This window comes from Diachasma alloeum, unplaced genomic scaffold (assembly GCF_001412515.2).
Source record: "Diachasma alloeum isolate Michigan unplaced genomic scaffold, Dall2.0 Dall_scaffold_00307, whole genome shotgun sequence".
NCBI classification, from domain to species: domain Eukaryota; kingdom Metazoa; phylum Arthropoda; class Insecta; order Hymenoptera; family Braconidae; genus Diachasma; species Diachasma alloeum.
This window is the reverse complement of record NW_021680446.1, coordinates 873,160-885,829: the sequence shown is the minus strand read 5'-3', so window position 1 is coordinate 885,829 and position 12,670 is coordinate 873,160. Positions and strand designations below refer to the sequence as shown.

General features: G+C 39.4%; 3 protein-coding genes across 3 annotated transcripts; 1 reads left to right on the top strand and 2 right to left on the bottom strand.

Moving 5' to 3' along the window:
• The first annotated feature begins 2,438 nt into the window (after positions 1-2,438).
• On the top strand, positions 2,439-4,070 carry LOC107039730 (endocuticle structural glycoprotein SgAbd-1). The gene is made up of 4 exons (XM_015259494.1): positions 2,439-2,539; positions 2,719-2,861; positions 2,930-3,210; positions 3,676-4,070. Exons 1-4 carry the CDS (start codon positions 2,525-2,527, stop codon positions 3,678-3,680), a joined length of 444 nt encoding a protein of 147 aa, XP_015114980.1. The 5' UTR covers positions 2,439-2,524; the 3' UTR covers positions 3,681-4,070.
• A 1,912-nt stretch (positions 4,071-5,982) lies between these two features.
• On the bottom strand, positions 5,983-7,493 carry LOC107039736 (larval cuticle protein LCP-17). Its single transcript, XM_015259500.2, has 2 exons — positions 7,388-7,493; positions 5,983-6,601 (listed from the first exon to the last, which is right to left on the bottom strand). Exons 1-2 carry the CDS (start codon positions 7,400-7,402, stop codon positions 6,236-6,238), a joined length of 381 nt encoding a protein of 126 aa, XP_015114986.1. The 5' UTR covers positions 7,403-7,493; the 3' UTR covers positions 5,983-6,235.
• A 2,601-nt stretch (positions 7,494-10,094) lies between these two features.
• LOC107039732 (cuticle protein CP14.6) lies at positions 10,095-11,846 on the bottom strand. Its single transcript, XM_015259497.1, has 2 exons — positions 11,779-11,846; positions 10,095-10,629 (listed from the first exon to the last, which is right to left on the bottom strand). The coding sequence occupies exons 1-2, from the start codon at positions 11,791-11,793 to the stop codon at positions 10,222-10,224; spliced, it is 423 nt and encodes a 140-aa protein (XP_015114983.1). The 5' UTR covers positions 11,794-11,846; the 3' UTR covers positions 10,095-10,221.
• Between the last annotated feature and the right edge of the window lie 824 nt (positions 11,847-12,670).

Sequence of the window (12,670 nt, the reverse complement as noted above, 5' to 3'; positions counted from 1 at the left end):
GCGGCTCAGACAATTCCTCGAATTTCTTTTCGCGGAACGCCGCGAGGAAGGCTCGACGGGCCCGCGGTGCATTACAGCACACATGGCCAATGATTAATCAGTCATATCCGGATGAATAACAACAGCCGATCGGCCTCATCCACCGATGGATAATAGCAATGCCTGGCAACGTGACCTAGACATTGCTGTTTGCGATGTTAAACACAGTGTGTATGGATGTTAAGATTACGTATTACTCGTTTCATCTCCGAAGGTTCGCAGTTGAGGATGTCCTTAGATACAGCAGCAAAGCACACGTCATACGTCGAATGGTACTTTGTCATTAAATTATTTACGACAGCGAAAAGGCCATTTTCCGCGCTTTGAAATGCCCCAGTACCACTCGGAGAGAAATTTTTTAGACAAATTCAGCAGCGAAGTGGCAAATCGGTTTAGTCGACTCATCTCGTAGTTGAGTTTTTGAAGAATATTTCAGAATCTGAAGGAGATGGCGCAATTTTCGTGATAACCTTTTTTCTGGAGCAAATTGAGTGCTGCAAAAAAGGGTTTGACAAAAATTGACGTAGCTCCCTTGGATTCCGTGATATTCACTAAAAACTGGCCCGTCACGGCCAGAAAAAATGCCCGGAAATTTTATTGGGAAAAACGTGAATTTTTCCCCGTTTTTCTGTGAAAGCAGCACTAGAATTTTTCACAGCCGGTGAATTGTGATTTTTTCCAGTACTCGTACTAGAATTCTAGAAAATTAAATAAAAAAAATTTTTTTTAAATGAATAAATTAAAAAATAAATAGATAAATTTTTTTTTCTAGAAATTTCAATAGTAATTTCAACTAAATTGTCAAAAAAATAACAGTTACGGTAGCAATAAACATTGTAGATTCAACTATTACATTAAAGTGAAAATGACATCATGATGTTGATGACACTATTTGACATAGTAAATCGAGCGATGAATCCTTAAGTTCAATCCCTAACTTTAATCTACAAAGTTTATTGCTACTGTAAATATAATTTCTTTGACAATTCCCTTGTAGTTAAAATTAGCATTGAATTCCCCCGCGGTCGATGATGATAAATAGTTAATAATTTGATATCCGAACAAACAAACTTTTTGTACGAGAGACTTTAAAATTGTTATAATTTATAAATTCTATTGCACTATTGGAACGTTAATATTCCGCAATTGTTATATCTAACAGATATTTAATTTGATATCAACTGTTCTCACATACCTGTCATCTTGTCGGGTGCGCCCATGTCACTCTACTGACGCTATTGCGTGGGCCTTAGTTCTGTGAAAACATCGGGATAAATCTCAATTATATTAGATAAATTCATGATAGTGTTTTCTAAACTAATATTTCGATATTCAGGCTATCGCCTGTCTACTTTTAAATGGTCGACAAGTCATTTTTTTTCTTATACTCTATTTTATAAATCATTGGATTTGTAATTACACGGAACAAAATATACTTGAATTGAGTATAAAATAAACTTGATTCAAGTATATTATTCTTGATTGGAATATATTATGTACTTGATTCAAGTATATTATTCTTGATTCGAATATATTATGTACTTGATTCAAGTACATTATTCTTGATTCGAGTATATAATATACTTGATTCAAGTATATTATTCTTGATTCGAATATATTATATACTTGATTCAAGTACATTATTTTTGATTCGAGTATATAATATACTTGATTCAAGTATATTATTTTTGATTCGAGTATATAATATACTTGAATCAAGTATATTATTTTTGATTCAAGTATATAATATACTTGATTCAAGTACATTATTCTTGATTCGAATATATAATATACTTGATTCAAGTACATTATTCTTGATTCAAATATATTATGTACTTGATTCAAGTACATTATTCTTGATTCAAATATATTATGTACTTGATTCAAGTACATTATTTTTGATTCGAGTATATAATATACTTGATTCAAGTATATTATTCTTGATTTTAGGATATTTCATACTCGAATCAAGAATATGTATACTTGAATCAAATATATAATATACTCAAATATATTTCCCAAAAAACCCAAGTTAGTTGGTTTTCCCCACATTTTATATTCTTTCACATATTAAAATGTACTTGCATCAAGTATATGTTTTTTCCCATGTAGGCTATCTCTCACACCTTGTATTTAATCTCGTGATTGTCCTTAGGGGTCGTTGTACACCCCAGGACATCCAATAAATCCTTTTCTCTCTCTCCCCGAGACAGAGCCATCCATGATGAATAGTAGATTCGACTTGAAATGAAAATAAACGAGCAATTTGAAATTAAGAATATGAAAAATGTGAAAAAAAATGAGATGCACGCAGATGCATCAGCAGCAATAGCAGGGATGACCCCTTTCACTGTACCGCGTTGCTGACACACTGGAGGCCCCGGTGTATATAAAGAGCCTCGCCTCATGACCAGGAGACACAAGTACCCATCTCATCTTCGTCTCAATCTCTTTGGTGGAGTACAACTATCAAGTGTGACATATTATGTATACGTTTAAGGTAAGTCGATGATTATTTTCATAATCGTCATTCTGGAAGTCTCATCTTATCACTGGACATCGGTAAAACCTCCCCATTTCCACCCGAATTCCCGCCAAATTCTCACCCATCGGGGAACCCGATTCACCACTCGCAATGGCAATTCACCGATTTTTACTATTCATTTTTGCAATGCCCAGACACTATTAGCGGTCGCAATATGCGCGACCGCGACATGGGGAGCCCCGCAGAGAAGTAGTGGAGGTGGTGGCAGTGGAGATAAAGATGCCGTAATAACGTCGCAGCAGCTTGAAGTTAGTTTTGACGGAAATTACATAAACAAGTGAGTAAAAAGTGGCGATTGTAAAATGCGTTTGAGTTGACCATCGACGTTTTTTTTCATTGGAAAAGCTTCGAGACGAGCAACGGCATCAGCCACCAGGAGTCGGGCGCGCCGAAGGAGATCGAGGGCGAGACGGCTGTGGTGTCCCAGGGGGCGGAAAGTTACGTAGCCCCGGACGGCCAGCAAATCAGCCTCACGTGGAAGGCCGATGAGAATGGCTTCCAAGCACAGGGCGCCCATCTGCCAACGACTCCTCCAATTCCACCAGAGATCCAGCGCGCCCTTGAGTACAACGCGGCTCACCCCGAGGAAGACGACGGGGGCCAGCCCAACAGACCCCCCCCAAGAGGTTCATATTTTTTTCGAGCCCTTTTGTTTTCATTCTTTGAAGTGCTCAACTCTCAATTGAATTATTTACACTGCCGCTTATTACAACAATATTGGGTGTAGACCCTCGCCTATAACAGTTATTGCTTTAGCATATTTCATAGCATTCTCATTTTTCGCCCTTCCAGCATAACATTTTTTTTTATAATTCCACACTTTTAAATCACATTCTTTAAGAAAATTACATATCTGCTCTACATATTTATAGTCTGTTGCCTCCGCAAATTTTTTTGCGGCGAAGGGGGGGGGCAGTTCTTTGCTCTCAGCTTTTCGTTTAATTTCATTCTCTGGTGGTGGTACTTCGGGCACTTCCATAGAATATGGTCGAAATCTTGTGATTCTTTCAAGTCGTTGGGAATAATTTTTGGGAATTGCATTAGGCCTTTGGGGATGGGGTGTTAATGACACTTTCTCTTTCTGTCGTCAGGTTAATCAGCTCCAGCGACGTCACACCTTGAGAACGAATCGATCGCGTTAACCTTACCAAAAGAATAAGCCGGCCTGTGTTATACGGATAAAATCGACCTGACTCACACCTTAAAAAATCCAACGATTTTGTTAAATGAATAAAAAAAGAATAAACATCGCAATTCAGCGACAGATTTTTAATATACGAAAAGGAGAATTTTCGGGATTCGTCGAATGCCAGTTGATTTGGCTGATGAGCGGGTTTCGGCGAGGAGAGGGCGAGACCTCTCTCTCCCCGCAGAAATCAGCGGTAATCGCACCCCATGTCGCGTTGTGATTTCTCATATTTTTAATATATTACCTGATATACATATATAACATATTTTTGTGTAAATAAAGAATCTGAATGTGAAAGCTTTGAATTTTACTCATTTCGTCCGTTTCAACGAGACTTTTAGACATTTCGGGGGAATTGGGGACAAAAATAGATCGATGCGAAGGGAATTGTCTCGATCCAATTCCTTGTAAATCGCAATCGAGCGACCGTTCTTGTGATTCCAAAGTATTTACTTTAAGATGAGTATTTCTGAGTCGACCCTGTCAAGGCTGGCACGCGCGGGAATGCCAGCGATGATTACTAGTGAGTACGTCATCCTGATTCGAGATGTGGAATATGCCAACTCATCAGGAAAATATGTTAGTACATTTGTGAGGGCTTGGGGGCATTAAAAATGGAAAAATGGGAGTTGAGTTTGGGCCAGCATGGGCCCATATGGGTGGAGGGGGCAGGCTCAGATCCCGGAATGTCTATTTTCTAAAAGAATGGATTTTCTGGGGAAGGGCTTGTCCGACAGTCGAGGAGAATTGCCCCCCCCCCTCCTCGCTACTCTTGTAGCGACCGATATTGAAGACTGCAACGTTTATTTTTATTTTTCCTTGCCATGTATACCCTATTCGAGTTTTCACATATTTGTGGTTTCATGGGTCGACGTGCTCTCCAACCGTGTCGCATTGTACCCCACGTTCCCCTCTCGACGGTTTCCGAAAGATTAAAAATCCCAATCGCAAGCGCGGGCTCGAGTCCCAGCAATCTCACAAAAAATGCAATATCTGAGATATACGTTAGATATATCAGTAGCGAAGCGGTAAATCGGGTTGAGTCGTTTTTGACTATTGCCCAGTTTTTGAAGAATATCTCGGAATCTAAAAGAGATAGAAAAATTTTTGTCATGACCTTTTTTGTAGAGCCAATTGCGGGCTATAAAAAAGGTCATGCGGAAAATTTTGCTATCTCTCTTAGATTCCGAGATATTCAACAAAAACTGGCCAAAAGTAAAAATCGACTCAACTTGGTTTAGCGCTACTGATATGTGTGCACACATAAGCCACTGGAAAATCACTATATCTCACTTATAAGTTTTGGCTTATATTTATTTCTACGCGGCGGAAGGATATTTGCTGGGAGGAATGTTTCCATATTTTCTCCTCAGAATGTTTTCAAGGAAATGTATTTCACCCTAGTTTGGCCACCTGACGGGAACTTACGACTCTGGTCACCTCCGCGGGGATTTGCCGCCGTGTTATTTGGGCTCCAGCGTTGCCGAATTCACTCTACACTGCCCGGGCGCGTTTAACGAGTTTCCGGCAACGTCGCGCAACGGGCAATTTCATTTAACATGGGAAAAAATTGTTCAACTGTTGGAAATGATTTTTTTTCTTCCAGAATTTGGGATGTAATATTAAAAAAACAATACTAAAATTTTCCAGATACTTTAATTGACGAATGCAAATTTTTTCGGATTTTTCCGGTCAACCAGCCGGTGACAAGACGAAAAAAACGACACGTTGCGGCAATTCCCTCGCATGGTGACCAATCTAGGGTTAAAATCTGCGTCTTGTCTTGCAAAAAAGAAGACAGATACAGTTCTTCGTTTGCGAGGCAAATTTAAAGAGAGAGGATTTCCCCCCGATGTTATGATTTCCGAAAATGACTGATGCTCTTGGACGGCTCTTCCTGAGAAATTCCAATGACAGTCAACTTCCCTTTCTGTTAAGATATTAAGGGAAGAAATAATCAAAGTCTTTAGGTATTTTAATATCAACTGAACATTACTTTAATATGTTTAATCATCAATTATTAGTGGACGCCAATCAAAAAACATGTCTCTTTTACAACGTGATCTTAACGACTAACTTCCGGGGTTCGCAGTAGGCAGCGCAGAAACCGTTTAAAATCATATTTCTAACACTTTCATTACCACGACCACTCCCCCCCCCCGCCAGGTGTAATCCTCCCGCAAATATATTCCAATAAAAACACGTCATCTGAATCATTGCACATTTGTATATTTTTCATTTTTTCATAATATAACATTTTTCATGCTTGACGAGTGAAAATTCGCGTCTATTACATAAAAATAACAATAAATATAGAGGTGGGACAGGCAACAACAAAATCAATAATCAAACAGAACTGAATAGTCCAAAAAACGGTTAAAAAATCACAACAGGACATGTCATTGCGTACCCGCGAGGGCAAGAGTACCCAATTTCCATCTCGACGTTATGATTTCCCATCATTACTGATCCTCTTTGGAGGGATTAGCCGCGATCCACTCGAGCGCCTTCCGGATGAGCTCCGGAATGGGCGGAGGGGTGGGTAAGTGCGCGCCTTCAGGCTTGAAGCCCTCCTCGTTAGCCGTGTACGTCAGGACTATGTCCTGTCCGTCGTCCGATTTGTAAGAGGAAGATCCCTCGACCTGCAAGGCTGCGCTCTCCCCTTCGCCCTTTACCGATCCCACTACCTCCCCCTTGATACCGTTGGCGGTCTCAAACGAGTACTTGAAAGAGCCATCGGGATTCGGGCCCTCCTGAGTCTGACTGACAATGGCAATTGGCTCGTCGGCTGCCGCACATACCGCCACTACCAGGGCAAACACAATTATCTGCACACACAAAATATTATTCTCAACAATAAATCCGTTCGTTATTCGGGTCCACTCCCATCGCCGCAACATCACAGTTCTTTTTCATTCGTTAAAGTGCGCGTCAGTCATTTTCTCCCAACTCAACAGTCTAAATCTTTGCACTTGTCTCTTTTGAATGTTCACTCGCCTAAAATTTACAATCGCCGTTTTTTTTTTCATATTTAATCTACTTATTTTAACGATTTTAAATGGGGATGATTGAGCTCGCAATTGAAACTTGGCATTGTTTCAATGCCGTAATAATTTAATGCCAAAATATCTCAAATAATCGTCACAGGGAATTAATTCTAAGGAGAATTGAACAAATATTCCTCTACTCCTCCAGACCATTTTGCGGTTCTCAGCGATTTTACTCTCCAATTCAATGAAAAACACAAATCTCCACTGTTTGCCAACGTTTCGAGCGGTATATCCCCTCCTCAGGGCAATTTATTAATATTTATCTCAACCAAAACACTAAATTATCCCAAGAAATTCCCAAAACCCCATTTAAATGGCCGAATCACAACAGAGTCTGACCCCCATCCTAACCAGTGTCTGAAATATAGTAACAACCCCCATTCTTCTTCTTTATTTACAACATAAAAAACCCATTTTCTTGTGGTCTCACTTAAAAATACTATAGTCAAATTGAATCCCACGACACCCCTCCCCCAGGGTAAATGGCCTGGAGTAGGAGGAATATTTGTAATTATACTGGCGGTTGGAAAAATCATTGTGAGAATGGAACAATTAAACTCTTACCACCGACGTCTTCATGCTGTAGCGGCTGTAATTCCAAATGTTGGAGTGATTATCGTCTCCCTGTATCGTGTGGCATATATACCCCCTGGATGTTCTACCACCAATACACAAAAACAAGCGAATACCCATTACTCGTCCCCTGCGACAAACGGTTCTGCAGGCCAATGTTTAAACAACATATACGTCACGTACATTAGAATACTAATATATGTGTACATGCAGTTGGTTACCCGAGAGGATTCTCCAATACCAGCAAAACTGTAATACGAAATCTATACATCATGGGTATGGCTATACGTGCAGGGATTCAGCTACCATCCTTTTTTACTCTTTATTCCTCTCCGTTTTTTTTAAAACAAGAGAGTGCGGGGATCACCGTGTCGCCGCGGTGGCGGCAGCTCTACGACGTGTATAAAACGTTAAATGTCATCGGGTCCCCGAGCAGAAGCAACAACCGAGGAGTTGGCGACGACGTTTAAGGACGCTTACTCAATTGTCATAATTTCCTTTAACCGCTTTCACGCTCTTAACAATTCTGCTAATTTTTTTATAACTGTCTTCCATTGGAAAGAACACGAGATTTGTGGTCAATTCGGCACACTGATGGAAGAATTCGGTTAATGGTAATTAATCATTAACGAACTGTTTTCACATCAATTGATCATTCAGTAACTATTACCGAGGGGTTCATTTGGGTGAACACCCCACCCCAACTTAATCGTTCGGTAACTATTGACGAATGTTCAGTTGTTCTAATTCAACAGCGCCATTCGGTAACAGTTACCGAACCTCGTTAACATCAACTGAATTCTTCGATCAGTGCAAAAAACTGAACAGTCAATTGGCCTCGGACTCTGCGACATATTTCTGGCTGTTTCAAGAATTTTTCCTCAAAGTTTCACATTTTTTGTCACCGTTTTTTGCGGCATAGCTTAGCTATCACGTATAAAAAATGAGAAAAAAAATTAATATTTTTGAAAAATATAATATATATATATATATATATATATATATATATAATATTAATATATAATATATCATTATTTAATATATATATATATATATATATAATATGATGTTGTATTTAAAAAAAAAAGTTTTTTTAGTTTCTTTTCAATTTTTGGATTAATTTTTTTTTTATGTCATCAACTTCAGTAGAAGACCATTAAATAAAAAATGATGACTAAATAATTCCTAAATAATTGACGGAAAAAAAACTCATCACAAAATAAAGGAAAAGTGTGAAATCGACGATAAAAGTAATGACAATAAGAATAATTTTTTTTTTTTGTAAATCAAATATGAAAAGTAAAAAAGGTCAGAACAAATAGATAAAATTGAATCGGACATGAATTTGCTCGGAACTGGGTAAAGGCGCGCGTAGCGCGCCCCATACGCTAGTGTCAAAAAATGGAAGAATTATTTTTCTAAAATTTCGTGTCGATGTAGTTCGTCTGTTTTATGCTTTGGATTTTATAATTGAAAGTGCACAATTATAAATGACTCTCTTGTGTCATCTCGAAGGTGGCGGCCTTCTGAAAAAAATATGTCTCCACATTCTTCCATTCAATAAATCAGTTAACGCTTTTACCGTAATACCACTTGCATTGATCATCAATAAATTAGCCCTCTGCGATTCATACAAGCGACTTATATGTCAAGGTCGTATCCTCTGCCTTAAGCATCTTCTCTTAATGTTGCGCTATTTTCCCCGCTGCTTGATAATGCAGCCGCAGCTGCATTTCGATCGTGACACGTGAGTGTATGAAAATTTCCCATATATTTTATTCATGGCCGCTGATCGTCGGTGATTAAGGAGATAAGGAATGAAAAATGTCAGGATTTCAAGTTCATAAATTTGCCGCTTTATTCTCAAAAAGATATGTATCCGGTGGCTAAATTACTTGGACTCGGGGCAGGGGCATGTGGGGCAAAATGGAGTTTAATTGTATTTACTGGAGACGAGAGAAACGTGAAGTCGTTTTATATCGAAATATCTCGAAACTGCCGGACCGCTAATCCTCAATTCCGATTGGTCAATGAGTCACGTGAAGCAGTCGCTGAAAAAAATCCCCAGCATTTTCAAATTCTTCAAGTGCCAAAAAATTTTTCTGCGTCATATTCATCATTTTTTCATGTGTGAAATTCATCTTTATATCAAAAGATCTAAATTGCCGAATTGTTAATCATGAGAAAAAATAGTATTTCTAAATTTTTTAACTCACAAATTATCCTTCACTTGCCAAATTTTAATTTTTTCGTATTTATCACACGCAAAAATGATCAACTCTTGCTTCTCAGATTTTCATACATAAATTCTAAACTCTACAAAATTCATGAAAATTCTTCGGTTTCCCAAATAATTCGAGAAAAATTTTCGAGGATCTGCGGTCATCTGGAAAACTGAAAATTTCCGAAGAATTCAAGAAATTTTTTCAGCTTTCTAGGAAATCAGTTCACAACCCTTCCCTCATTTTTCAGCAATTACAGATTTCAATCAGATTATTTTAAAAAGTAAAAAAAAAGAATCAATCGAAGATTAAAAATCATTCACTGATGATTCACTCTCCATTCCCTTAATTCTCTTCAAGTCATTATCAATATTTATAAAACATCTATGAGTACATGAAGTTTAATAAATTCGATTTATTAATTTTCACAACGAGTAGATAAGCGCGCGAAAGCGCGCGCACAGTTCTTGTTTTCAATAGAGTGAAATATTTTTTCCTCTTTGCCTCACCCTCCCCTTCGTATAAAAATAAAAACAAAAAAAACAATAGGTGCAGCTTGAGCAATTCTTGGGGCCGATTGATAGGCGAATCTAGCCAATCGAGTTACTGCAGTTTATCTTCCTCCGGGTGTGCGGCGATCCACTCGAGGGCCTTGAGAATGGCCTCTGGTACGGCAGGCGCGACTGGAAGGTGCGCACCCTCCGGCTGGAAGCCGTTTTCACCGGCTGTGTAAGTCACCTGGATGAGGTTGCCATTCTCGTCGGGGTAGGCATAGCTGCCTTGAACACTGTTGGCTTCCTTGTTCTCAGCGTCGGGGTTGGACGCCGGCTGCAGGGACCCCTGCTCCTCGACATTGATGCCGTTGGACGTCTCGTAGCTGTAGGAGTACGAGCCGTCGGGGTTGGGTCCGTCCTGACTCTGTCTCACGATTACAATCGCCGGGGGCGTCGGCTCGTTGCCCGCCGGGGCCGACGATGCGAGCGCCACGAAAGCCGCGATCGCCACAAATTTCTGGTGTGGAATTTAACAAGTTAATAATGTCATCCCATTTACCACAATCTTTTTTATTCTACGCGAATGAGAATTTAATTCAGCGAAATGGCAAAACGGGACAAGTCGATTTTGACTTTCGGCCAGTTTTTGGTCAATATCTCGGGATCTAAGGGAGATGGCAAAATTTTTCTCATCACGGTTTTTATAGGCCTCGATTGGATCTACGAAAAAGGTCATGACAAAAATGTTTCTATCTCTATTAGATTCCGAGATATTCGTCGAAAACTAGCCAATTGTCAAAATCGACTTGACCCGGTTTACCGCTTCGCTACTGAATTTAATTCATTACAATGGAAGATGTTATTTCGACCGGTATATTCGTATTCCGTATTATCTCCGGGAAATTATGAGCACAAAATTTGCAAAATTCAACTTCTTCAACTTTTTTTTTCTCGAAAATTCGTTATTATGAGCATCTAAGGATCGAAGAAATTTTTTTACTAAAAATACTCTCATAGGCGGTAAAAAATGAAAAATTTTGACGCTTAATAGATCAAAATCGGATGGGTAGAACTCGAGTTATCGAAAAAAAACCGAAAGACGAGAAAAAAATCATATTTCCAAACTGGGCGGCCGAAAAAATCTGAAAAAATTTGAGAGATAGTTTTTCAGCCACCGCAATCGTAGAAAAAATCGCCATCAATTTCCAACAGGGCGAGGGTCAACGGTTGACTCATTTGGCGTGGACTACCTCCTATATTTTTTTATCACCGTAAGAATTGAATTCCTCTTTTTTTGCAATTAAACAAAAGATTACAGTAAATAAAAAAATATCCGCATCACATTGCATCACTTGCAAAGCAGAACAGCGGCTTCAAAACCCCTCCCCTGAATTTTCTAAAAGTGGACAATAAATACTTTGCACATAAAATGTAAATACCGGATTGAGCCTGCATTCTTGAGTTCGATGTAATGAATTGAAAAAAATTTCCTCTGTTCACGCAACATCCATTCCCCTGCGAAAAACGAAATTTAATCCCCGACGAGTTGAATTTTTAAACCGGCAAACAGGTTCCTTCGCTCAATTACGGAAACATTTGAAAATAATTTAGTGAATACGCAAGATTGACTCGTCGATAATATTCACCTCTCGATTTCCATACTTACCGCTGCGAAGATCATGGTGGTATCCGAAAAAAAACGATTGGCGTTGAGATTTGTAATGTTTTTATGGGGACGCCTATTGTGTGACTGAATTTTCGGTGGTACCACCCGGGCTTTTATACCCACTGCCAAAAGTTAGACGTGGTGGAGGTGCGGAGCGTGCACGCAGCATCCGTACACACATCCATCGACTCCCGCTTTTCGATTAGACGAGCGTACGTGCCAGAGTGGTCGACCGATTTCGTCAATTCTCGTGTTTGTGTAGGTGTCCTATGACCGCTGGTGGGGACAATTCGGCGTAATTTTTCTTCTCCTGGGAGTCGTCGATTCTATCAATTGTCTTCGCATTTCGCGAACGCGGGCCCGCGTTCTGTTCCTGTCCGCGGACTCGCGAGTCATCTACTCCATTTCGCTGGAATTGCCGCGAGAGTCGCCGATTTTCCAGTCAGATAGCCAAATTTTGTTATTCAACCCTCACACGCGACAGCGATGGCTTCATCTATTGACAATTCGTATGAAATTTCGTCACGAATTTATATCATCTAAACAGGTTTCTACTCGTCTCGCGGCTTACAAACACTCTTAGCATATTTATCCGCGAACAGACGTGTCTATTCATTATAGAAGCGATTTTTTTCTTCAATCGAGTCTTGCGTCCTTTAAGATAAATTTCTTCGGACGAGCAATTAAATGGTGGAGATCCTCGGAGAGGTGGGACACTTCCGAGGACGGGGTATGAATCAGTATTATAATTCGTTAATTGGTAGGGGATGAATTATCGTCAATAACGCACAAATGAATGAACGATAAATTTTGATCCCTTTATAAAAAATCCAATGTAACGTTTTTGAAGCCAATCTACTCCGCCTAACGTGTTCTTTCTTTGGCGTTATAC